This window comes from Lonchura striata, chromosome 35 (assembly GCF_046129695.1).
Source record: "Lonchura striata isolate bLonStr1 chromosome 35, bLonStr1.mat, whole genome shotgun sequence".
In the NCBI taxonomy this organism is placed as follows: Eukaryota; Metazoa; Chordata; class Aves; order Passeriformes; family Estrildidae; genus Lonchura; species Lonchura striata.
Window position 1 is genome coordinate 19,760 of NC_134637.1, and position 24,298 is coordinate 44,057.

General features: G+C 54.2%; 1 protein-coding gene across 1 annotated transcript; it reads left to right on the plus strand.

Annotated features, from left to right (window-relative positions):
- The first annotated feature begins 726 nt into the window (after nt 1-726).
- On the plus strand, nt 727-23,982 carry TUFM (Tu translation elongation factor, mitochondrial). Its single transcript, XM_077789558.1, is given in 12 exon segments — nt 727-806; nt 2,654-2,682; nt 3,910-4,021; nt 7,417-7,583; nt 8,866-8,970; nt 11,413-11,577; nt 13,082-13,214; nt 16,029-16,133; nt 18,503-18,654; nt 20,691-20,763; nt 20,766-20,810; nt 23,761-23,982. Coding segments are annotated over 12 exon segments (1,302 nt in total). The 5' UTR covers nt 727-763; the 3' UTR covers nt 23,934-23,982.
- Nucleotides 23,983-24,298: the final 316 nt, after the last annotated feature.

Consider the following 24,298-nt stretch of genomic DNA (forward strand, 5'->3'; position numbering starts at 1 on the left):
TTTTGGGTGATTTTGAGTGATTTTGGGCGGTTTGGGGGGATTTCAGGGTGGTTTGGGGTGATTTTGGGGTATTTTGAGGCGATTTTGGGGGATTTTGGGCGGTTTGGGGGGATTTTGGGCGGTTTTGGGGTATTTTGGGGGGATTTTGGGGGGTTTGGGGTGATTTTGGGGGGGATTTTGGGGCGGTTTTGGCGCGATTTTGGGGGGATTTTGGGGGGTTTGGGGTGATTTTGAGGCGATTTGGGGGGATTTTGGGGCGGTTTTGGGCTGATTTTGGGCGGTTTTGGGGGATTTTTGGTGATTTTGGGTGATTTTGGGTGGTTTGGGGGCGGTTTGGGGGATTTTGGAGGGGATTTCGGGGCGGTTTTGGCGCGATTTTGGGGGGATTTTGGGGTGATTTTGGGGGTTTTGGGGTATTTTGAGGCGATTTTGGGGGATTTTGGGCGGTTTGGGGGATTTTGGGGTATTTTGAGGCGATTTTGGGGGGATTTCGGGGCGGTTTTGGCGCGATTTTGGGGGGATTTGGGGGTGATTTTGGGCGGTTTGGGGCAGTTTTGGGGTGATTTTGGGGCGGTTTTGGGTCCTCCGGGTCGGCCGGAGCGGCGCGCGGGGAGCGCGGGAAGCGAAGCGCGGTCAGGCAGGACCGGAAGCTCGGTCAGGCAGGACCGGAAGCTCGGTCAGGCAGGACCGGAAGCGCGGGGAGCGCGCGGGCCGGCGGGACCGGAAGCCGCCTCAGCGGCACTTCCGGCGCGGCGGGACGAAGATGGCGCTGCCGGCGGCGCTGCTGCGGCGCGGGGCCCTGGCGGGTGCGGCGCTTTTGGGGCCGATTCCGCCGCTTTTGGGGCTTTCTGGGCGGGCCGGGAGCGCGGGCGGGGGGAGGGGAGGGGGCGGGGGGCGGGGGAGGGGCGGGGCTGAAGCGCGGGGGGGGCGGGGCCGGCGGGGTCACCCCGGGAGCGCCGGGACGGCCCAAAACGGGCGGAAATCGCCCCAAAAGCGCCGCGAATTCCACAGAATTCCACAGAATTCCAGAGAATTCCAGAGAATCCCTCGGAATTCCCCACGACCGCCCCAGCATTCCTCCAAAATCCTCCAAATTCCTCCAAATTCTTGAGGATTCCACAAAACTGCCCCAAAATGTCTCAGAATTCCCCAAAATCCCCCCAAAATCCCTCAAATTTGCCCCAAAAATCCCTCAGAATTCCCAAAAATTGTCCCAAAATCCCTCAGAATTACCAAAAATTCCTCAGAATTCGACAAATAGCCCCAAAATTCCACAAAATTGCCCCAAAATCCCTCAGAATCCCCAAAAATCCCCAAAATAGCCCCAAAATCCCTCAGAATTCCCCAAAATTACTCAGAATTCGATAAATAGCCCCAAAATTCCACAAAATTGCTCCAAAATCCCTCAGAATTCCCAGAATTCCCCAAAATTCCCCAAAATGGCCCCAAAAACCCTCAGAATTACCTAAAAACCCTCAGAATTCGACAGGTAGCCCCAAAATTCCCCAAAATAGCCCCAAAATCCCTCAGAATTCCACAAAATTCTTCAGAATTCGATAAATAGCCCCAAAATTCCACAAAATGGCCCCCAAACCCCTCAGAATTCCCCAAAAATGGCCCAAAATCCCTCAGAATTCCCAAAAATCCCTCAGAATTCCCAAAATTCCCCAAAATAGCCCCAAAATCCCTCAGAATTCCCCAAAATTCCCCAAAATAGCCCCAAAATCCCTCAGAATTCCCCAAAATCTCTCAGAATTTGACAAATAGCCCCAAAATGCCACAAAATAGCCCCAAAATCCCTCAGAATTCCACAAAATTCTTCAGAATTCGATAAATAGCCCCAAAATTCCACAAAATGGCCCAAAACCCCTCAGAATTCCCCAAAATGGCCCAAAATAGCCCCAAAATCCCTCAGAATTCCCCAAAATCCCTCAGAATTCCCCAAAATTCCCCAAAATAGCCCCAAAATACCTCAGAATTCCCCAAAATGGCCCAAAACCGCTCAGAATTCCCCAAAATTCCACAAAATTGCCCCAAAATCCCTCAGAATTACCCAAAAAACCTCAGAATTCGACAAATAGCCCCAAAATTCCCCAAAATAGCCCCAAAATCCCTCAGAATTCCCCAAAATTCCCCAAAATAGCCCCAAAATCCCTCAGAATTCCCCAAAATTCCCCAAAATAGCCCCAAAATCCCTCAGAATTCCCCAAAATTCCACAAAATTGCCCCAAAATCCCTCAGAATTACCCAAAAAACCTCAGAATTCCCCAAAATAGCCCCAAAATTCCCCAAAATGGCCCCAAAATCCCCCAAAATAGCCCCCAAATCCTTCAGAATTCCCCAAAATTCCACAAAATTGCCCCAAAATCCCTCAGAATTACCCAAAATCCCTCAGAATTCAACAAAGTTCCCCAAAATTCCCCAAAATAGCCCCAAAATCCCTCAGAATTCCCAGAATTCCCCAAAATTCGCCAAAAAGCCCCAAAATTCCACAAAATAGCCGCAAAATCCCTAAGAATTCCACAAAATTCTTCTGAATTTGACAAATAGCCCCAAAATTCCCCAAAATCCCCCAAAATCCCTCAGAATTCCTCAGAATTCCCCAAAATCCCCCAAAATCCCCCAAAATCCCCCAAATTCCCATTTCCCCCAGGTCTCCGCGGGCTGCGGCTGCTGAGCTCGGTGAGTGCCCAGGAGCTTTTGGGGACATTTGGGGCCATTTCGGGCAAATTTGAACAGTTTTGGGTCCGTTTTTGACTGGTTTGGGGTCGGGGATTTTTAAGGGATTTTTGGGGATTTTTGGGGATTTTTGCTGATTTTTTGGAGGTGGTTTTTGGTGATTTTTTTGGGTGGTTTTGGTGATTTTTTGGTGGGGTTTTGGGGGATATTTCTTGGGGTTTTTTTTTAATATATTTTGAGTTTTTTGGGGGATTTTGGGGGTTTTTTGGGTTTATTTTGGGGGATTTTGGGGTTGGTTTTTTTTTGGGATTTTGGAACTTACTTTGGGGTTTTTTGGGGGGATTTCAGGGGTTTATTTGGGGGGATTTTGGGGTTTTTTTGGGGATTTATTTTGAGGTTTTTTTGGGATTTATTTTGGGGTTTTTTGAGGGGTTTTTTGGGGGGGATTTTGGGGTTTAATTTGGGGTTTTTTGGGTTTATTTTGGGGGATTTTGGGGTTGGTTTTTTTGGGGGATTTTGGAACTTACTTTGGGGTTTTTTTGGGGTGACTTCAGGGGTTTATTTGGGGGGATTTTGGGTTTTTTTTTGGATGATTTATTTTGACTTTTTTTGGGGATTTATTTTGGGGTTTTTTCAGGGTTTTTTGGGGGGGATTTTGGAGTTTAATTTGGGGTTTTTTGGGTTTATTTTGGGGGATTTTGGGGTTGTTTTTTTTTGGGGGATTTTGGAACTTACTTTGGGGTTTTTTTGGGGGTGACTTCAGGGGTTTATTTGGGGGGATTTGGAAGTTTTTTGGGGGATTTATTTTGAGTTTTTTTGGGATTTATTTTGGGTTTTTTTCAGGGTTTTTTGGGGGATTTTTGGGGCTTAATTTGGGGTTTTGTGGTTTTATTTTGGGGTTTATTTTTCGGGATTTTGGAACTTATTTTGCGGTTTTTTTGGGGGTGACTTCAGGGGTTTATTTGGGGGAATTTTGGGGTTTATTTTGAGGTTTTTTTGGGGATTTATTTTGGGGGCTTTTTTGGGTTTATTTTGGGGGATTTTTGGGGGTTTTTTTGGGTGTTCATTTTTAGGTATTTTTGGGGTTTCTATTGAGGGTTTTTTTGGAGTGTTTTGGGTTTTTTGCGGGTTTATTTTGGGGGATTTTGTCGGGATTTCAGGGGTTTCTTCGGGGGGATTTTTTTGGGTTCATTTTGGGGTTTTTTGGGGGTTTAACCCCTTCCCTCCCAGGCCCCCCCCAAGGCCAAGGCCGCCTTCGTGAGGGACAAACCCCACGTGAACGTCGGCACCATCGGGCACGTGGACCACGGCAAGACCACGCTGACGGCGGCCATCACCAAGGGTGGGTCAAAAATGGGGTGAAAACGGGAAAAAACGGGAAAAAACGGGGTTAAAATGGGAAAAAACGGGGTTAAAATAGCTAAAAATGGGGTTAAAATGGGATTTAACTGGGGTTAAACTGGGATTTAACTGGGGTTAAACTGGGACCACGGCAAGACCACGCTGACGGCGGCCATCACCAAGGGTGGGTCAAAAATGGGGTGAAAACAGGCGAAAACGGGCAAAAACGGGAAAAAACGGGGTTAAAATAGCTAAAAATGGGGTTAAAATGGGATTTAACTGGGATTTAACTGGGGTTAAACTGGGATTTAACTGGGGTTAAACTGGGACCACGGCAAGACCACGCTGACGGCGGCCATCACCAAGGGTGGGTCAAAAACGGGGTGAAAACGGGCAAAAACGGGAAAAAACGGGAAAAAACGGCGTTAAAATGGGAAAAAATGGGGTTAAATTAGCTAAAAATGGGGTTAAAATAGCTAAAAATGGGGTTAAACTGGGATTTAACTGGGGTTAAACTGGGATTTAACTGGGGTTAAACTGGGACCACGCCAAGACCACCCTGACGGCGGCCATCACCAAGGGTGGGTCAAAAATGGGGTGAAAACGGGCAAAAACGGGAAAAAACGGGAAAAAATAGGGTTAAAATAGCTAAAAATGGGGTTAAAATAGCTAAAATGGGGATTTAAAAAAAAACAGAAAAAAACCAGAAAAAAACGGGGTTAAAGTGGGAGAAAATGGGGTTAAAATAACTAAAAATGGGGATTAAAAAAAAAACAAGAAAAAACAAAAAAACGGGGTTAAAGTGGGAGAAAATGGGGTTAAAATAACTAAAAATGGGGATTAAAAAAAAAACAAGAAAAAACAAAAAAACGGGGTTAAAGTGGGAGAAAATGAGCTTAAAATGGGGAAAAGGAGGTTTAGAATAAAGAAAAATGGGAAAAAATGGGGTAAAAATGGGAAAAAATGGGGTAAAAATGGGAAAAAATGGGGTAAAAATGGGAAATAAAGGGGTTAAAGTAGAGAAAAATGGGGTTAGAATGGGTGAAAATGGGGTTAGAGTAGAGAAAAATGGGAAAAAATAGGATTAAAATGGGAAAAAAGGGTTAAAATAGATAAAAGTGGGAGAAATGGGTTTAAAATGGGAGAAAATGGGGTTAAAATAGAGAAAAAGGGGAAAATTGGGGTTAAAATGGGAAAAAGGGGTTAAAATAGATAAAAATGGTAAAAAATAGAGTTAAAATAGGAAAAAAGGGTTGAAATAGAATAAAATAGGAAAAATGGGGTTAGAGTAGAGAAAAATGGGAAAAAATGGGGTTAAAATGGGAAAAAAGGGTTAAAATAGATAAAAATGGGGTTAGAGAAAAATGGGGTTAAAATGGGAAAAAATGAGAATAAAATAGGAAAAATGGGGTTAGAGAAAAATGGGAAAAAAGGGTTAAAATGGGAAAAAATGAGAATAAAATAGGAAAAATGGGGTTAGAGTAGAGAAAAATGGGAAAAAATAGGATTAAAATGGGAAAACGGGGTTAGAATAGATAAAAATGGGAGAAATGGGTTTAAAATGGGAGAAATTGGGGTTAGAGTAGAGAAAAATGGGAAAAAATAGGATTAAAATGGGAAAAAAGGGTTAAAATAGATAAAAATGGGAGAAATGGGGTTAAAATGGGAGAAATTGGGGTTAGAGTAGAGAAAAATGGGAAAAAATGAGAATAAAATAGGAAAAATGGGGTTAGAGTAGAGAAAAATGGGAAAAAATAGGGTTAAAATGGGAAAAAAGGGTTAAAATAGATAAAAATGGGAGAAATGGGGTTAAAATGGGAGAAATTGGGGTTAGAGGAGAGAAAAATGGGAAAAAATAGGATTAAAATGGGAAAAAAGGGTTAAAATAGATAAAAATGGGAGAAATGGGGTTAAAATGGGAGAAATTGGGGTTAGAGGAGAGAAAAATGGGAAAAAATGGGGTTAAAATGGGAAAAAATGAGAATAAAATAGGAAAAATGGGGTTAGAGTAGAGAAAAATGGGGAAAAATGGGGTTAAAATGGGAAAAATGGGTTAAAATAGGTAAAAATGGGGGAAATGGGTTTAAAATGGGAGAAATTGGGGTTAGAGTAGAGAAAAATGGGGGAAAATTGGGTTAAAATGGGAAAAAAGGGTTAAAATAAATAAAAATGGGAGAAATGGGTTTAAAATGGGAGAAATTGGGTTGGGCTGGGTTAAAGTGGGACCAACGGGAATTTTGGGCTGAATTTGGGGGATTTTGGTTCCTGAGCTCTCACAGGGGATTTCGGGGGGGTCGGTGACATTTTTGGGGTGAATTTCGGGGATTTTGGGCTGAATTTTGGGTTTTTGGGCTGAATTTGGGGTTTTTGGGCTGAATTTGGGGTGTTTTTGAGCTGATTTTTGGTGTTTTTTCTGCCGAATTGGGGTTTTTTGTTTCCATGCTGATTTTGGGGTGAATTCCGCCGATTTTGGGTCGGTCAGTGCTGTCGGCCGGGGGCGGGGCTGGGCCTGAGCTGGTTTTTGGGCTGAATTTGGGGTTTTTGGGCTCGTTTTGGGCGTTTTTGGGCTGGTTTTGGGATTTTTGAGCTGTTTTTTGGGGTTTTTTTCCTGCCGAATTGGGGTTTTTTGTTTCCGTGCTGATTTTGGGGTGAATTCCGCCGGTTTTGGGTCCGCCAGTGCTGTCGGCCGGGGGCGGGGCTGGGCCTGAGCTGGTTTTTGGGCTCGTTTTGGGCTGAATTTCCATGTTTTTGGGCTCTTTTTTGGGATTTTCGAGCTGTTTTTTGGTGTTTTTCCTGCCGAATTGGGGTTTTTTGTTTCCGTGCTGATTTTGGGGTGAATTCCGCCGGTTTTGGGTCACTCAGTGCTGTTGGCCGGGGGCGGGGCTGGGTCTGAGCTGGTTTTTGGGCTGAATTTCGGGGTTTTTGAGCTGATTTTGGGCGTTTTTGGGCTGAATTTTGGGGTTTTTTCCTGCCGAATTGGGGTTTTTTGTTTCCGTGCTGATTTTGGGGTGAATTCCGCCGATTTTGGGTCCCTCAGTGCTGTTGGCCGGGGGCGGGGCTGGGCCTGAGCTGGTTTTTGGGCTCGTTTTGGGCTGAATTTCCATGTTTTTGAGCTGTTTTTTGGCATTTTCGAGCTGTTTTTTGGTGTTTTTTCTGCCGAATTGGGGTTTTTTGTTTCCGTGCTGATTTTGGGGTGAATTCCGCCGGTTTTGGGTCCATCAGTGCTGTCGGCCGGGGGCGGGGCTGGGCCTGAGCTGGTTTTTGGGCTGAATTTCCATGTTTTTGGGCTCTTTTTTGGGATTTTTGAGCTGAATTTTGATTTTTTTCCTGCCAAATTGGGTTTTTTTGTTTCCGTGCTGATTTTGGGGTGAATTCCGCCGGTTTTGGGTCCCTCAGTGCTGTCGGCCGGGGGCGGGGCGCGGTTCCGGCCCTACGAGGAGATCGACAGCGCCCCCGAGGAGAAAGCGCGCGGCATCACCATCAACGCGGCGCACGTGGAGTACAGCACGGCGCGGCGGCACTACGCGCACACCGACTGCCCCGGGCACGCCGACTACGTCAAGGTTTGGGGTGAAAAATGGGGATTTTGGGAAAAAACGGAAATTTGGGGGAAAAAATGCCGAGTTTGGGGGAAAAAACACGAAATCCGGGGGAAAAAATGTGAATTTTGGGGGGAAAAACCCAACCAGGCGCACACCGACTGCCCCGGGCACGCCGACTACGTCAAGGTTTGGGGTGAAAAACGGCGATTTTGGGAAAAAACGGAAATTTGGGGGGAAAAATGCCGAGTTTGGGGGAAAAAATGGGGATTTTCGGTAAAAAAATGTGATTTTTGGGGAGGGAAACTCAACTAGGTGCACACCGACTGCCCCGGGCACGCCGACTACGTCAAGGTTTGGGGTGAAAAATGGGGATTTTGGGAAAAAACGGAAATTTGGGGGGAAAAACACGAAATCTGGGGGAAAAAACCCAAAATCTGGGGGAAAAAATGTGAATTTTGGGGGAAAAACCCAACCAGGCGCACACCGACTGCCCCGGGCACGCCGACTACGTCAAATTTTGGGGTGAAAAATGGGGATTTTGGGAAAAAATGGAAATTTGGGGAAAAAATCCCGAGTTTGGAGGAAAAAACCCGAAATCTGGGGGAAAAAACGGGGATTTTCGGTAAAAAAATGTGATTTTTGGGGGGGGAAACTCAACTAGGCGCACACCGACTGCCCCGGGCACGCCGACTACGTCAAGGTTTGGGGCCAAAAACGGCGATTTTGGGAAAAAACGGAAATTTGGGGAAAAAAATGCCGAGTTTGGGGGAAAAAACCCGAAATCTGGGGGAAAAAACCCAAAATCTGGGGATAAAAATCCAACTACACGCACACCGACTGCCCCGGGCACGCCGACTACGTCAAGGTTTGGGGTGAAAAACGGCGATTTTGGGAAAAAACGGAAATTTGGGGAAAAACACGGAATCTGGGAGAAAAAACAGGGATTTTCGGTAAAAAAATGTGAATTTTGGGGGGGGAAACTCAACTAGGTGCACACCGACTGCCCCGGGCACGCCGACTACGTCAAGGTTTGGGGTGAAAAATGGGGATTTTGGGAAAAAACGGAAATTTGGGGGAAAAACACGAAATCTGGGGGAAAAAACCTGAAATCTGGGGGAAAAAATGTGAATTTTGGGGGGAAAAACCCAACCAGGCGCACACCGACTGCCCCGGGCACGCCGACTACGTCAAGGTTTGGGGTGAAAAATGGGGATTTTGGGAAAAAATCCTGAGATTCCCCCCTAAACCCTGGAAATTCCCCGAGTCCCCCGCTGTGACCCGAATTTGCCGTTTTTCGCCCCAGAACATGATCACGGGCACCGCCCCCCTGGACGGCGTCATCCTGGTGGTGGCGGCCACCGACGGGCAGATGCCGCAGACCCGCGAGCACCTCCTGCTGGCACGGCAGGTGAGGACAGGTAAAGGGACAGGTGAGACAGGTAAAGGGACAGGTGAGATGGGACAGGTGGGACAGGTAAAGGGACAGGTAAAGGGACAGGTGGGACACACGGCCACCGACGGGCAGATGCCGCAGACCCGCGAGCACCTCCTGCTGGCACGGCAGGTGAGGACAGGTAAAGGGACAGGTGGGACAGGTGAGACAGGTAAAGGGACAGGTGGGACATGGACAGGTGGGACAGGTGAGACAGGTGAGACAGGTGAGACATGGACAGGTGGGACATGGACAGGTGGGACAGGTGAGACAGGTGAGACATGGACAGGTGGGACATGGACAGGTGGGACAGGTGAGACATGGACAGGTGGGACATGGACAGGTGGGACATGGACAGGTGGGACATGGACAGGTGTGTCAGCACCTCCTGCTGGCACGGCAGGTGAGGACAGGTGGGACAAGTGAGAGACAGGTAAAGGGACAGGTGGGACATGGACAGGTGAGACAGGTGGGACAGGTGAAACATGGACAGGTGGGACAGGTGAAACATGGACAGGTGGGACATGGGCAGGTGAGACATGGACAGGTGAGACATGGACAGGTGAGACATGGACAGGTGGGACAGGTGAGGCAGGTGGGACAGGTAAACAGACAGGTGGGACATGGACAGGTGTGTCACAGCATCTGCTGCTGGCACGACAGGTGAGCCCTCACCTGTCCAATCTCACCTGTCTCACCTGCCCAGGTGGGCGTGCAGCACGTGGTGGTGTACCTGAACAAGGCGGGGCTGGGCTCAGGTGTGCTCAGGTGTGCTCAGGTGTGCTCAGGTGTGCTCAGATGTGCTCAGGTGTGCTCAGGTGTGCTCAGGTGTGTTCAGGTGTGCTCAGGTGTGTGTTCAGGTGTGCTCAGGTGTGCTCAGGTGTGCTCAGGTGTGTTCAGGTGTGCTCAGGTGTGTGTTCAGGTGTGCTCAGGTGTGCTCAGGTGTGTCTCAGGTGTGCTCAGGTGTGTTCAGGTGTGTGTTTGGGCTCAGGTGTGTTCAGGTGTGTGCTCAGGTGTGCTCAGGTGTGTGCTCAGGTGTGTTCAGGTGTGCTCAGGTGTGCTCAGGTGTGTGTTCAGGTGTGCTCAGGTGTGTGTTCAGGTGTGCTCAGGTGTGCTCAGGTGTGCTCAGGTGTGTCTCACCTGTCTCACCTGGCCAGGTGGGCGTGCAGCACGTGGTGGTGTACCTGAACAAGGCGGGGCTGTGCTCAGGTGTGCTCAGGTGTGTTCAGGTGTGCTCAGGTGTGTGCTCAGGTGTGCTCAGGTGTGCTCAGGTGTGTGTTCAGGTGTGCTCAGGTGTGTGCTCAGGTGTGTCTCACCTGCCCAGGTGGGTGTGCAGCACGTGGTGGTGTACCTGAACAAGGCGGGGCTGGGCTCAGGTGTGTGTTTGGACTCAGGTGTGCTCAGGTGTGCTCAGGTGTGCTCAGGTGTGCTCAGGTGTGCTCAGGTGTGTTCAGGTGTGCTCAGGTGTGCTCAGGTGTGCTCAGGTGTGCTCAGGTGTGTCTCACCTGTCTCACCTGCCAGGTGGGCGTGCAGCACGTGGTGGTGTACCTGAACAAGGCGGGGCTGGGCTCAGGTGTGTGTTTGGACTCAGGTGTGCTCAGGTGTGCTCAGGTGTGCTCAGGTGTGCTCAGGTGTGTGTTCAGGTGTGCTCAGGTGTGCTCAGGTGTGTTCAGGTGTGCTCAGGTGTGTTCAGGTGTGCTCAGGTGTGTTCAGGTGTGCTCAGGTGTGCTCAGGTGTGCTCAGGTGTGTCTCACCTGGCCAGGTGGGCGTGCAGCACGTGGTGGTGTACCTGAACAAGGTGGGGCTGGGCTCAGGTGTGCTCAGGTGTGCTCAGGTGTGTGTTCAGGTGTGCCCAGGTGTGCTCAGGTGTGTTCAGGTGTGCTCAGGTGTGTGTTCAGGTGTGCTCAGGTGTGTTCAGGTGTGCTCAGGTGTGCTCAGGTGTGCTCAGGTGTGTTCAGGTGTGCTCAGGTGTGTCTCACCTGCAGGTGGGCGTGCAGCACGTGGTGGTGTACCTGAACAAGGCGGGGCTGGGCTCAGGTGTGTTCAGGTGTGTTCAGGTGTGTTCAGGTGTGCTCAGGTGTGCTCAGGTGTGTGTTCAGGTGTGTTCAGGTGTGCTCAGGTGTGCTCAGGTGTGTGTTCAGGTGTGCTCAGGTGTGCTCAGGTGTGCTCAGGTGTGTTCAGGTGTGTGCTCAGGTGTGCTCAGGTGTGCTCAGGTGTGCTCAGGTGTGTGTTCAGGTGTGCTCAGGTGTGCTCAGGTGTGCTCAGGTGTGCTCAGGTGTGCTCAGGTGTGTGTTCAGGTGTGCTCAGGTGTGCTCAGGTGTGCTCAGGTGTGTGTTCAGGTGTGTTCAGGTGTGCTCAGGTGTGCTCAGGTGTGTGTTCAGGTGTGCTCAGGTGTGCTCAGGTGTGTCTCACCTGCAGGTGGGCGTGCAGCACGTGGTGGTGTACCTGAACAAGGCGGACGCGGTGCCGGACCCGGAGCTGCTGCCGCTGGTGGAGCTGGAGGTGCGGGAGCTGCTCAGCGAGTTCGGCTTCGACGGCGACAACACACCTGTGGTGGCGGGATCGGCGCTGTGCGCCCTGCAGGTACACCTGGGATCGATAACTGATCGATACTGATCAATACTGATCGATACTGATCAATACTGATCAATGGGGATCAATACTGATCGATACTGATCAATGGGGATCGATACTGACCAATACTGATCAATACTGACCAATGGGGATCAATGGGGATCAATAACCAAACACCTGTGGTGGCGGGATCGGCGCTGTGCGCCCTGCAGGTACACCTGGGATCGATAACTGATCAATGGGGATCAATACCGATCAATGGGGATCGATACTGATCAATACTGATCAATACTGATCGATACTGATCGATACTGACCAATGGGGATCAATAACCAAACACCTGTGGTGGCGGGATCGGCGCTGTGCGCCCTGCAGGTACACCTGGGATCGATAACTGATCGATACTGATCAATACTGATCAATGGGGATTGATACTGATCGATACTGATCGATACTGACCAATGGGGATCAATAACCAAACACCTGTGGTGGCGGGATCGGCGCTGTGCGCCCTGCAGGTACACCTGGGATCGATAACTGATCAATACTGATCAATACTGATCGATACTGATCGATACTGATCAATGGGGATCAATAACCAAACACCTGTGGTGGCGGGATCGGCGCTGTGCGCCCTGCAGGTACACCTGGGATCGATAACTGATCGATTCTGATCAATACTGATCAATACTGATCAATACTGATCAATGGGGATCGATACTGATCAATACTGATCGATACTGACCAATGGGGATCAATAACCAAACACCTGTGGTGGCGGGATCGGCGCTGTGCGCCCTGCAGGTACACCTGGGATCGATAACTGATCAATACTGATCAATCCTGATCGATACTGATCAATACTGATCGATACTGATCAATGGGGATCAATAACCAAACACCTGTGGTGGTGGGGTCGGTGCTCTGCGCCCTGCAGGTACACCTGGGGCTCACCTGGGCACACCTGGGATACACTGGGACACACTGGGGCACACCTGAGCACACCTGGGATACACCTGGGCACACCTGAGCACACCTGGGATACACCTGGGCACACCTGGGCACACCTGGGGCACACCTGGGATACACCTGGGCACACCTGGGGGCACCTGGGCTCACCTGGGACACACCTGGGCTCACCTGGGATACACCTGGGATACACCTGGGCACACCTGGGATACACCTGGGCACACCTGGGGCACACCTGGGCACACCTGGGCACACCTGGGACACACCTGGGCACACCTGGGCACACTGGGGCACACCTGGGATACACCTGGACACACCTGGGCACACCTGGGCACACCTGGGATACACCTGGGATACACCTGGGCACACCTGGGGCACACCTCGGCACACCTGGGGCACACCTGGGCACACCTGGGTCACCTGGGCACACCTGGGGCACACTGGGGCTCACCTGGACACACCTGGGCACACCTGGGGTACACCTGGGGCTCACCTGTCCCACCTGTCGCTCACCTGTCCCTCACCTGTCGCACCTGCGGCGCAGGACCGCGATCCCGAGCTGGGGCTGCGCTCGGTGCTGCGGCTGCTGGAGGCCGTGGACGAGCACATCCCGCAGCCGGCGCGACACCTGGAGCGGCCCTGCCTGCTGCCCGTGGAGGCCGTGCACTCCATCCCAGGTAAATTACCTGTGACACACCTGGGACACACCTGTGACACCTGTAACACCTGTAATACACCTGTCATACCTGTGACACACCTGTACCGCACGTGTACGGCACGTAAAACACACCTGGGGCACACCTGGAGCGGCCCTGCCTGCTGCCCGTGGAGGCCGTGCACTCCATCCCAGGTAAACACACCTGTAACACACCTGTCACACCTGTCATACCTGTGTCACACCTGTAATACACCTGTAACACCTGTAATACACCTGTATGGTACGTGTATGGCATGTAAAACACACCTGTGACACACCTGGAGCGGCCCTGCCTGCTGCCCGTGGAGGCCGTGCACTCCATCCCAGGTAAACACACCTGTACAGGTGTGTCTGACACCTGTCACACCTGTAATACACCTGTAACACCTGTAATACACCTGTATGGTACGTGTACGGCACGTAAAACACACCTGTGACACACCTGGAGCGGCCCTGCCTGCTGCCTGTGGAGGCCGTGCACTCCATCCCAGGTAAATTACCTGAGACACACCTGTGACACACCTGTAACACCTGTAATACACCTGTCATACCTGTAATACACCTGTATGGTACGTGTACGGCACCTAAAACACACCTGTGACACACCTGGAGCGGCCCTGCCTGCTGCCCGTGGAGGCCGTGCACTCCATCCCAGGTAAACACACCTGCACAGGTGTGTCTGACACCTGTCATACCTGTCATACCTGTCACACCCGTAACACACCTGTACTGCGCGTGTACGGCACGTAAAACACACCTGTGTCACACCTGGAGAGGCCCTGCCTGCTGCCCGTGGAGGCCGTGCACTCCATCCCAGGTAAATTACCTGTACAGGTGTGTCTGACACCTGTCACACCTGTGACACACCTGTCACACCTGTCATACCTGTAATACACCTGTCATACCTGTAACACACCTGTACTGCGCGTGTACGGCACCTAAAACACACCTGTGTCACACCTGGAGCGGCCCTGCCTGCTGCCCGTGGAGGCCGTGCACTCCATCCCAGGTAAATTACCTGAGACACACCTGTGACACACCTGTGACACACCTGTCATACCTGTAACACACGTGTACTGCGCGTGTACGGCACCTAAAACACACCTGGGGCACACCTGGAGCGGCCCTGCCTGCTGCCCGTGGAGGCCGTGCACTCCATCCCAGGTAACTCACCTGTACAGGTGTAACACACCTGTCACACACCTGTCATACCTGTAACACACCTGTACTGCGCGTGTACGGCACCTAAAACACACCTGGGGCACACCTGGAGCGGCCCTGCCTGCTGCCCGTGGAGGCCGTGCACTCCATCCCAGGTAAACACACCTGTACAGGTGTGACACACCTGTAACACACCTGTAATACACCTGTATGGTACGTGTACGGCACGTAAAACACACCTGTAACACACCTGGGACACACCTGTCACACCTGTAATACACCTGTCACACCTGTAATACACCTGTATGGTATGTGTACGGCACGTAAAACACACCTGGGGCACACCTGTCCCATCTCACCTGTCCATCTCACCTGTCCATCTCACCTGTCCGTCTCTCACCTGTCCCAGGTCTGTCCCTCACCTGTATTTCACCTGTCCCTCACCTGTCTCCTGTCCCAGGTGTGTCTCACCTGTCCAATCTCACCTGTCCCTCACCTGTCTCACCTGTCCCAGGTGTGTCTCACCTGTCCCATCTCACCTGTCCATGTCTCACCTGTCCCATCTCACCTGTCTCACATGTCTGTCACCTGTCCCAGGTGTGTCTCACCTGTCCCAGGTGTGTCTCACCTGTCTCACCTGTCCCATCTCACCTGTCTCACCTGTCCATGTCTCACCTGTCCCAGGTGTGTCTCACCTGTCTCACCTGTCCCATCTCACCTGTCTCACCTGTCCATGTCTCACCTGTCCCAGGTGTGTCTCACCTGTCTCACCTGTCCCATCTCACCTGTCTCACCTGTCCATGTCTCACCTGTCCCAGGTGTGTCTCACCTGTCTCACCTGTCCCAGGTGTGTCTCACCTGTCCCAGGTGTGTCTCACCTGTGTCTCACCTGTCCCAGGTGTGTCTCACCTGTCCCAGGTGTGTCTCACCTGTGTCTCACCTGTCCCAGGTGTGTCTCACCTGTCCCAGGTGTGTCTCACCTGTGTCTCACCTGTCCCAGGTGTGTCTCACCTGTCCCAGGTGTGTCTCACCTGTGTCTCACCTGTCCCAGGTGTGTCTCACCTGTCCCAGGTGTGTCTCACCTGTGTCTCACCTGTCCCAGGTGTGTCTCACCTGTCCCAGGTGTGTCTCACCTGTGTCTCACCTGTCCCAGGTGTGTCTCACCTGTCCCAGGTGTGTCTCACCTGTGTCTCACCTGTCCCAGGTGTGTCTCACCTGTCCCAGGTGTGTCTCACCTGTGTCTCACCTGTCCCAGGTGTGTCTCACCTGTCCCAGGTGTGTCTCACCTGTGTCTCACCTGTCCCAGGTGTGTCTCACCTGTGTCTCACCTGTCCCAGGTGTGTCTCACCTGTCCCAGGTGTGTCTCACCTGTGTCTCACCTGTCCCAGGTGTGTCTCACCTGTCTCACCTGTCCCAGGTGTGTCTCACCTGTCCCAGGTGTGTCTCACCTGTGTCTCACCTGTCCCAGGTGTGTCTCACCTGTGTCTCACCTGTCCCAGGTGTGTCTCACCTGTCCCAGGTGTGTCTCACCTGTCCATGTCTCACCTGTCCCAGGTGTGTCTCACCTGTGTCTCACCTGTCCCAGGTGTGTCTCACCTGTCCCGGTGTGTCTCACCTGTGTCTCACCTGTCAGGGCGGGGCACGGTGGTCACGGGGACTCTGGAGCGCGGAACCCTCCGGAAAGGGGACGAGGTGGAGCTGCTGGGCTACGGCCGCCAGCTGCGGTCAGTGGTGACCGGTGAGTGACCCCTGACCTCTGACCCCTGACCCCTGACCTGTAACTGACCCCTGAGTGACCCCTGAGTTACCCCTGACCTGTAACTGACCACTGACCCCTCACTGACCCCTGAGCTCTGCTGGGCTACGGCCGCCAGCTGCGGTCAGTGGTGACCGGTGAGTGACCCCTGACCCCTGACCTCTGACCCCTGAGTGACCTCTGAGTGACCCCTGACCTGTAACTGACCCCTGAGTGACCCCTGACCCCTCACTGACCCCTGAGCTCTGCTGGGCTACGGCCGCCAGCTGCGGTCGGTGGTGACTGGTGAGTGACCCCTGACCTCTGACCTCTGAGTGACCTCTGACCCCTGAGTGACCCCTGAGTGACCCCTGAGTGAGCTCTGACCCCTGAGTGACCTGTGACCCCTGAGTGACCCCTGAGTGACCTCTGACCCCTGAGTGACCCCTGAGTGACCACTGACCCCTGAGCTCTGCTGGGCTACGGCCGCCAGCTGCACTCAGTGGTGACCGGTGAGTGACCCCTGACCTCTGACCTCTGACCCCTGAGTGACCCCTGAGTGACCTCTGAGTGACCCCTGACCCCTGAGTGACCTCTGACCCCTCACTGACCCCTGAGCTCTGCTGGGCTACGGCCGCCAGCTGCGCTCAGTGGTGACCGGTGAGTGACCCCTGACCTCTGACCCCTGAGTGACCTCTGACCCCTGAGTGACCCCTGAGCTCTGCTGGGCTACGGCCGCCAGCTGCGCTCGGTGGTGACCGGTGAGTGACCCCTGACCCCTGACCTCTGACCCCTGACCTGTAACTGACCCCTGAGTGACCCCTGAGTGACCCCTGACCTGTAACTGACCCCTGACCCCTCACTGACCCTTGGGCTCTGCTGGGCTACGGCCGCCAGCTGCGGTCAGTGGTGACTGGTGAGTGACCCTGACCTCTGACCCCTGAGTGACCTCTGAGTGACCCCTGAGTGATCTCTGAGTGACCCCTGACCTGTAACTGACCCCTGAGTGACCACTGACCCCTCACTGACCCCTGAGCTCTGCTGGGCTACGGCCGCCAGCTGCGCTCAGTGGTGACCGGTGAGTGACCCCTGACCTCTGACCCCTGAGTGACCTGTGACCCCTGAGTGACCCCTGACCTGTAACTGACCACTGACCCCTCACTGACCCCTGAGCTCTGCTGGGCTACGGCCGCCAGCTGCGCTCAGTGGTGACCGGTGAGTGACCCCTGAGTGACCTCTGACCCCTGAGTGACCCCTGAGTGATCCCTGACCCCTGACCCCTGAGTGACCTCTGACCCCTGAGTGACCACTGACCCCTGACCTGTAACTGACCCCTGAGTGACCCCTGACCCCTGAGTGACCCCTGAGTGACCACTGACCCCTGAGTGACCCCTGACCTGTAACTGACCCCTGACCTCTGACCCCTGAGTGACCACCAACCCCTGAGTGACCCCTGAGTGACCCCTGACCTGTAACTGACCCCTGAGTGACCCCTGACTGCCCCACGGAGCCCCACGGACCCCAGAGACCCCAAAAACCCCAAAATCCCCCCAAAAAAACCCTAAAATCCCCCAAAAAACCCCCAAATCCCCCAAAACCCCCAAAACCCCCCAAATCCCACAAATCCCACAAATCCCTGGAATTCCAGGAATCGAGACGTTCCACAAGAGCCTGGAGGTGGCCGAGGCCGGGGACAACCTCAGGGCGCTGCTGCCCCACAGAGCCCCAAAAACCCCCCAAAAAAACCCCAAAACCCCCAAAAAACCTCCAAAATTCCCCAAAATCCCACAAAATCCCTCAAAATCCCACAAATTCCCACAAAATCCCACAAATCCTGCAGGAATTGAGACGTTCCACAAGAGCCTGGAGGTGGCCGAGGCCGGGGACAACCTCGGGGCTCTGCTGCCCCACAGAGCCCCAAAAACCCCCAAGAAAACCCCAAAAAACCCCAAAAAAACCCCCCCAAAAAAACCCCAAAAACCCCCAAAATCCCACAAAATCCCTCAAAATCCCACAAAATCCACAAATCCCACAAATCCTGCAGGAATCGAGACGTTCCACAAGAGCCTGGAGGTGGCCAAGGCCGGGGACAACCTCGGGGCGCTGCTGCCCCACAGAGCCCCAAAAAACCCCTAAAAAACCTCCAAAAAACCCCAAAATCCCACAAAATCCCCCAAAATCCCCCAATTCCCGGGAATTCCAGGGATCGAGACGTTCCACAAGAGCCTGGAGGTGGCCGAGGCCGGGGACAACCTGGGCGCGCTGCTCCACAGAGCCCCAAAAACCCCAAAAAAACCCAAAAAACCCCCAAAAAAACCCCAAAACCACCCCAAAATCCCACAAAATCCCACAAAATCCCACCAATCCTGCAGGAATTGAGACGTTCCACAAGAGCCTGGAGGTGGCCGAGGCCGGGGACAACCTCGGCGCGCTGCTCCGGGGGCTGCGGCGCGAGGACGTGCGCCGGGGGATGGTGCTGGCCCAGCCCGGCTCCCTGCAGCCCCAGCAGAAGGTGGAGGCACAGGTGGGATTGGGATTGGGGATTTGGGGGGTGGGATTTGGGATTTGGGGGGTTTGGGATGTGGGATTTGGGATTTGGGATGTGGGGTGGGGGATTTGGGATTTGGGATTTGGGGGATTTGGGATTTGGGATTTGGGGGATTTAGGGGATTTGGGATTTGGGGGGTGGGATTTGGGATTTGGGGGGTGGGATTGGGGATTTGGGATTTGGGATTTGGGGGGTTTGGGATGTGGGATTTGGGGGATTTGGGGGATTTGGGGTGTGGGATTTGGGGGATTTGGGGGATTTGGGGTGTGGGATTTGGGGGATTTGGGGGATTTGGGATGTGGGATTTGGGGGATTTGGGGTGGGATTTGGGATTTGGGATTTGGGATTTGGGGGGTTTGGGGGATTTGGGGGATTTGGGATTTGGGATTTGGGGGGTTTGGGGTGGGGGATTTGGGGGATTTGGGGCATTGGGGTGTGGGATTTGGGGGATTTGGGGTGATGGGGGTGGGATTCGGGGGGGGATTTGGCGGATTTGGGGGATTTGGGGTGTGGGGGTGGGATCTGGGGTGATGGGGGCAGGATTTGGGTCAGGATTTGGGGCTCCGTGGGTCACTCCGTGGGTCACTCCGTGGTCACTCTATGGGTCAGTCTATGGGTCAGTCTATGGGTCAGTCTATGGGTCAGTCCATGGGTCAGTCTATGGGTCAGTCCATGGTCAGTCTATGGGTCAGTCTATGGGTCAGTCCATGGTCAGTCTATGGTCAGTCCGTGGTCAGTCTATGGGTCAGTCCATGGTCAGTCTATGGGTCAGTCTATGGTCAGTCTATGGTCAGTCTATGGGTCAGTCCATGGTCAGTCTATGGGTCAGTCTATGGTCAGTCTATGGTCAGTCTATGGTCAGTCTATGGGTCAGTCCATGGTCAGTCTATGGGTCAGTCTATGGGTCAGTCTATGGGTCAGTCCATGGGTCAGTCTATGGGTCAGTCTATGGGTCAGTCTATGGGTCACTCCGTGGTCACTCCATGGTCACTCTGTGGTCAGTCTATGGGTCAGTCTGTGGTCACTCTGTGGTCACTCCGTGGGTCTGGCCGCCGTTAACCCCTTCCTCCCCGTGGTGCAGGTGTACGTGCTGACCCCGCAGGAGGGCGGGTGGGTCAGTCTGTGGGTCAGTCTATGGGTCAGTCCATGGGTCAGTCCATGGGTCAGTCCGTGGGTCAGTCCGTGGGTCAGTCCGTGGGTCAGTCCGTGGGTCAGTCCGTGGGTCAGTCTGTGGGTCAGTCCCATGGGTCAGTCCGTGGGTCAGTCCATGGGTCAGTCCGTGGGTCAGTCCGTGGGTCAGTCCGTGGGTCAGTCCATGGGGTCAGTCTGTGGGTCAGTCCATGGTCACTCCATGGTCACTCCGTGGTCACTCCGTGGTCACTCCATGGTCACTCCATGGGTCAGTCCGTGGTCACTCTGTGGTCACTCTGTGGTCACTCTCTGGTCACTCCGTGGTCACTCCATTGGTCAGTCGATGGGTCTGGCCGCCGTTAACCCCTTCCTCCCCGCTCAGGTGTACGTGCTGACCCCGCAGGAGGGCGGGTGGGTCAGTCCATGGGTCACTCTGTGGTCACTCCATTGGTCAGTCCATGGGTCACTTCCGTGGGTCAATTGATGGGTCCGGCCGCCGTTAACCCCTTCCTCCCCGCGGTGCAGGTGTACGTGCTGACCCCGCAGGAGGGCGGGTGGTCAGTCTGTGGTCACTCTGTGGTCACTCTGTGGGTCAGTCTATGGGTCAGTCCATGGGTCAGTCCGTGGGGTCACTCTGTGGTCACTCCATGGGTCACTCCGTGGTCACTCTGTGGTCACTCCGTGGTCACTCCATTGGTCACTCCAGGGTCCGGCCGCCGTTAACCCCTTCCTCCCCCACTGCTCAGGTGTACGTGCTGACCCCGCAGGAGGGCGGGTGGGTCACTCCGTGGTCACTCCGTGGTCACTCTGTGGTCACTCCGTGGTCACTCCATGGTCACTCCGTGGGTCCGGCCGCCGTTAACCCCTTCCTCCCCGCGCAGGTGTACGTGCTGACCCCGCAGGAGGGCGGCCGCCACAAACCCTTCGTGTCCCACTACGCGCCCGTCATGTTCTCCACACGTGGGACATCGCCTGCAGGGTGCTGCTGCCCCCCCGGCAAGGTGGGGGGGCTGGGGGATTGGGGGGGCTGGGGGGATTGGGGGGGCTGGGGGATCGGGGGGGATCTGGGGGGCTGGGGATCTGTGGGGCTGGGGGATCGGGGGGATTTGGGGGATGGGGGATCTGTGGGGCTGGGGGATCGGGGGGATTTGGGGGGATGGGGGGATATGGGGGGGCTGGGGGGCTGGGGGATCGGGGGGGATCTGTGGGGCTGGGGGGATCTGAGGGGATTTGGGGGGGCTGGGGGGTCTGTGGGGCTGGGGGATTGGGGGGATTTGGGGGGATTTGGGGGGCTGGGGGGGTTTGGGGGGATCAGGGGGATTTGGAGGGGATTTGGGGGCTGGGGGGGATCGGGGGGGATTTGGGGGGCCTGGGGGGGTCTGTGGGCTGGGGGATTGGGGGGATCAGGGGGGGATTTGTGGGGCTGGGGGATTGGGGGGGGCTGGAGGGGATCTGGGGGGGATCTGGGGGATTTGTGGGGCTGGGGGGATTTGTGGGGGATCTGGGGGGCTGGAGGGGATCTGGGGGGCTGGGGATCGGGGGGATTTGGGGGGATTTGGGGGATCTGTGGGTCTGGGGGGATCGGGGGGATTTGTGGGGCAGGGGGGATATGGGGGGCTGGGGGATTGGGGGAGATTTGAGGGGGATTTGTGATGCTGGAGGGATCTGGGGGATCTGTGGGGCCGGGATCCTGGGGGATGTATAGGATCTATAGGATCTGCGGGGGATCTCTGGGATCTATAGGATCCGTGGGTCAGGGTGGCAGCTGTGGGTCTGCCCACAGGATCTGTGGGATCATATAGGATCTGTGGGTCAGAGTGGGATCTATAGGATCTATAGGGGATCTCTGGGTCTGCCCCACAGGATCTCTGGGATCTGTGGGTCACTGTGGGATGTGTAGGATCTATAGGGGATCTATAGGGTCGGTGGGGGATCTCCGGGATCTATGGGGGATCTCCGGGATCTATAGGGTCTATAGGGGATCTATAGGACCTATAGAATCTATAGGGGATCTGTGGGTCAAGGGGTTCTATAGGATCCGCGGGGGATCTCTGGGATCTATAGGATCTATAGAATCTATAGGGATCAATAGGATCTGCGTGTCTGCCCCGCAGGATTTGGTGATGCCGGGGGAGGACGCGGCGCTGGCGCTGGGGGATCTGTGGGGCTGTGGATCAATGGGATCTCTGGGATCAATAGGATCGATAGGATCGATAGGATCTATAGAATCGATAGGGGATCAATAGGATCAATAGGCTCTGTCTCTCTGGCCCCCAGGATTTGGTGATGCCGGGCGAGGACGCGGCGCTGGCGCTGGGGGATCTGTGGGTCTCTGGGATCTGTGGGGCTGTGGATCAATGGGATCTCTGGATCGATAGGATCTATAGGATCTATAGAATCGATAGGGATCGATAGGGATCGATAGGGGATCAATAGGATCAATAGGCTGTCTCTCACCCCACACACAGGATTTGGTGATGCCGGGCGAGGACGCGGCGCTGGCGCTGGGGGATCTGTGGGCTGTGGATCAATGGGATCTCTGGGATCGATAGGATCAATGGGATCGATAGGGGATCAATAGGATCAATAGGGATCAATAGGCTCTGTCTCACCCGCAGGATTTGGTGATGCCGGGCGAGGACGCGGCGCTGGCGCTGGGGGATCTGTGGGGCTGTGGAGCATGGGATCTCTGGGATCGATAGGATCGATAGAATCAATAGGATCAATAGGATCAATAGGGGATCAATAGGATCAATAGGCTCTGTCTCACCCGCAGGATTTGGTGATGCCGGGCGAGGACGCGGCGCTGGCGCTGGGGGATCTGTGGGGCTGTGGATCAATGGATCATGGATCTCTGGGATCAATAGGATCTATAGAATCGATAGGATCTATAGAATCGATAGGGGATCAATAGGATCAATAGGCTGTCTCTCACCCCACACACAGGATTTGGTGATGCCGGGCGAGGACGCGGCGCTGGGTGGGGGATCTGTGGGGCTGTGGATCATGGGATCTCTGGGATCGATAGGATCGATAGGATCTATAGAAATCGATAGGATCTATAGAATCGATAGGGGATCAATAGGATCAATAGGATCAATAGGCTCTGTCTCTCTGGCCCCCAGGAGTTGGTGATGCCGGGCGAGGACGCGGCGCTGGCGCTGGGGGATCTGTGGGGCTGTGGATCAATGGGATCTCTGGGATCGATAGGATCTATAGAATCGATAGGATCTATAGAATCGATAGGGGATCAATAGGATCGATAGGGGATCAATAGGCTCTGTCTCTCACCCCACACACAGGATTTGGTGATGCCGGGCGAGGACGCGGCGCTGGCGCTGGGGGATCTGTGGGCTGTGGATCAATGGGATCTATGGGATCGATAGGATCGATAGGATCTATAGAATCGATAGGGGATCAATAGGATCAATAGGATCAATAGGCTGTCTCTCTGGCCCCCAGGATTTGGTGATGCCGGGCGAGGACGCGGCGCTGGCGCTGGGGGATCTGTGGGGCTGTGGATCAATGGGATCTCTGGGATCGATAGGATCGATAGGATCAATAGGATCTATAGAATCGATAGGGATCAATAGGATCAATGGCTGTCTCTCACCCCACACACAGGATTTGGTGATGCCGGGCGAGGACGCGGCGCTGGCGCTGGGGGATCTGTGGGGCTGTGGATCAATGGATCTCTGGGATCGATAGGATCGATAGGATCAATAGGATCTATAGAATCGATAGGGGATCAATAGGATCAATAGGCTGTCTCTCACCCCACACACAGGATTTGGTGATGCCGGGCGAGGACGCGGCGCTGGCGCTGGGGGATCTGTGGGGCTGTGGATCAATGGGATCTCTGGGATCGATAGGATCGATAGGATCAATAGGATCTATAGAATCGATAGGGGATCAATAGGATCAATAGGCTGTCTCTCACCCCACACACAGGATTGGTGATGCCGGGCGAGGACGCGGCGCTGGCGCTGCTGCTGCGGCAGCCGATGGTGCTGGAGCGGGGGCAGCGCTTCTCGCTGCGCGACGGCGCCAGAACCATCGGCACCGGCGTGGTGGCCGCGCTGCTGCCCGTGGGGGACGAGGACCGGGCGGTGACATGGGGGTGACACCCATGGGTGACCCCCACCCACCCAGGGGTGACCCCCACCCACCCTGACCCTTCCCCACCCATGGGTGACACTTCCCCATCCCCCTGGGGGTGGCCGCGCTGCTGCCCGTGGGGGACGAGGACAGGGCGGTGACATGGGGGTGACACCCCAAGGGTGACACACACCCACCCAGGGGTGACCCCCCACCCTTGGGTGACCCTCCCCACCCAGGGGTGACCCCCACCCACCCAGGGGTGACCCTCACCCACCCCGACCCTTCCCCACCCTGACCCCACCCACCCATGGGTGACCCCCACCCACCCATGGGTGACCCCCACCCACCCTGACCCCACCCACCCATGGGTGACACTTCCCCATCCTCC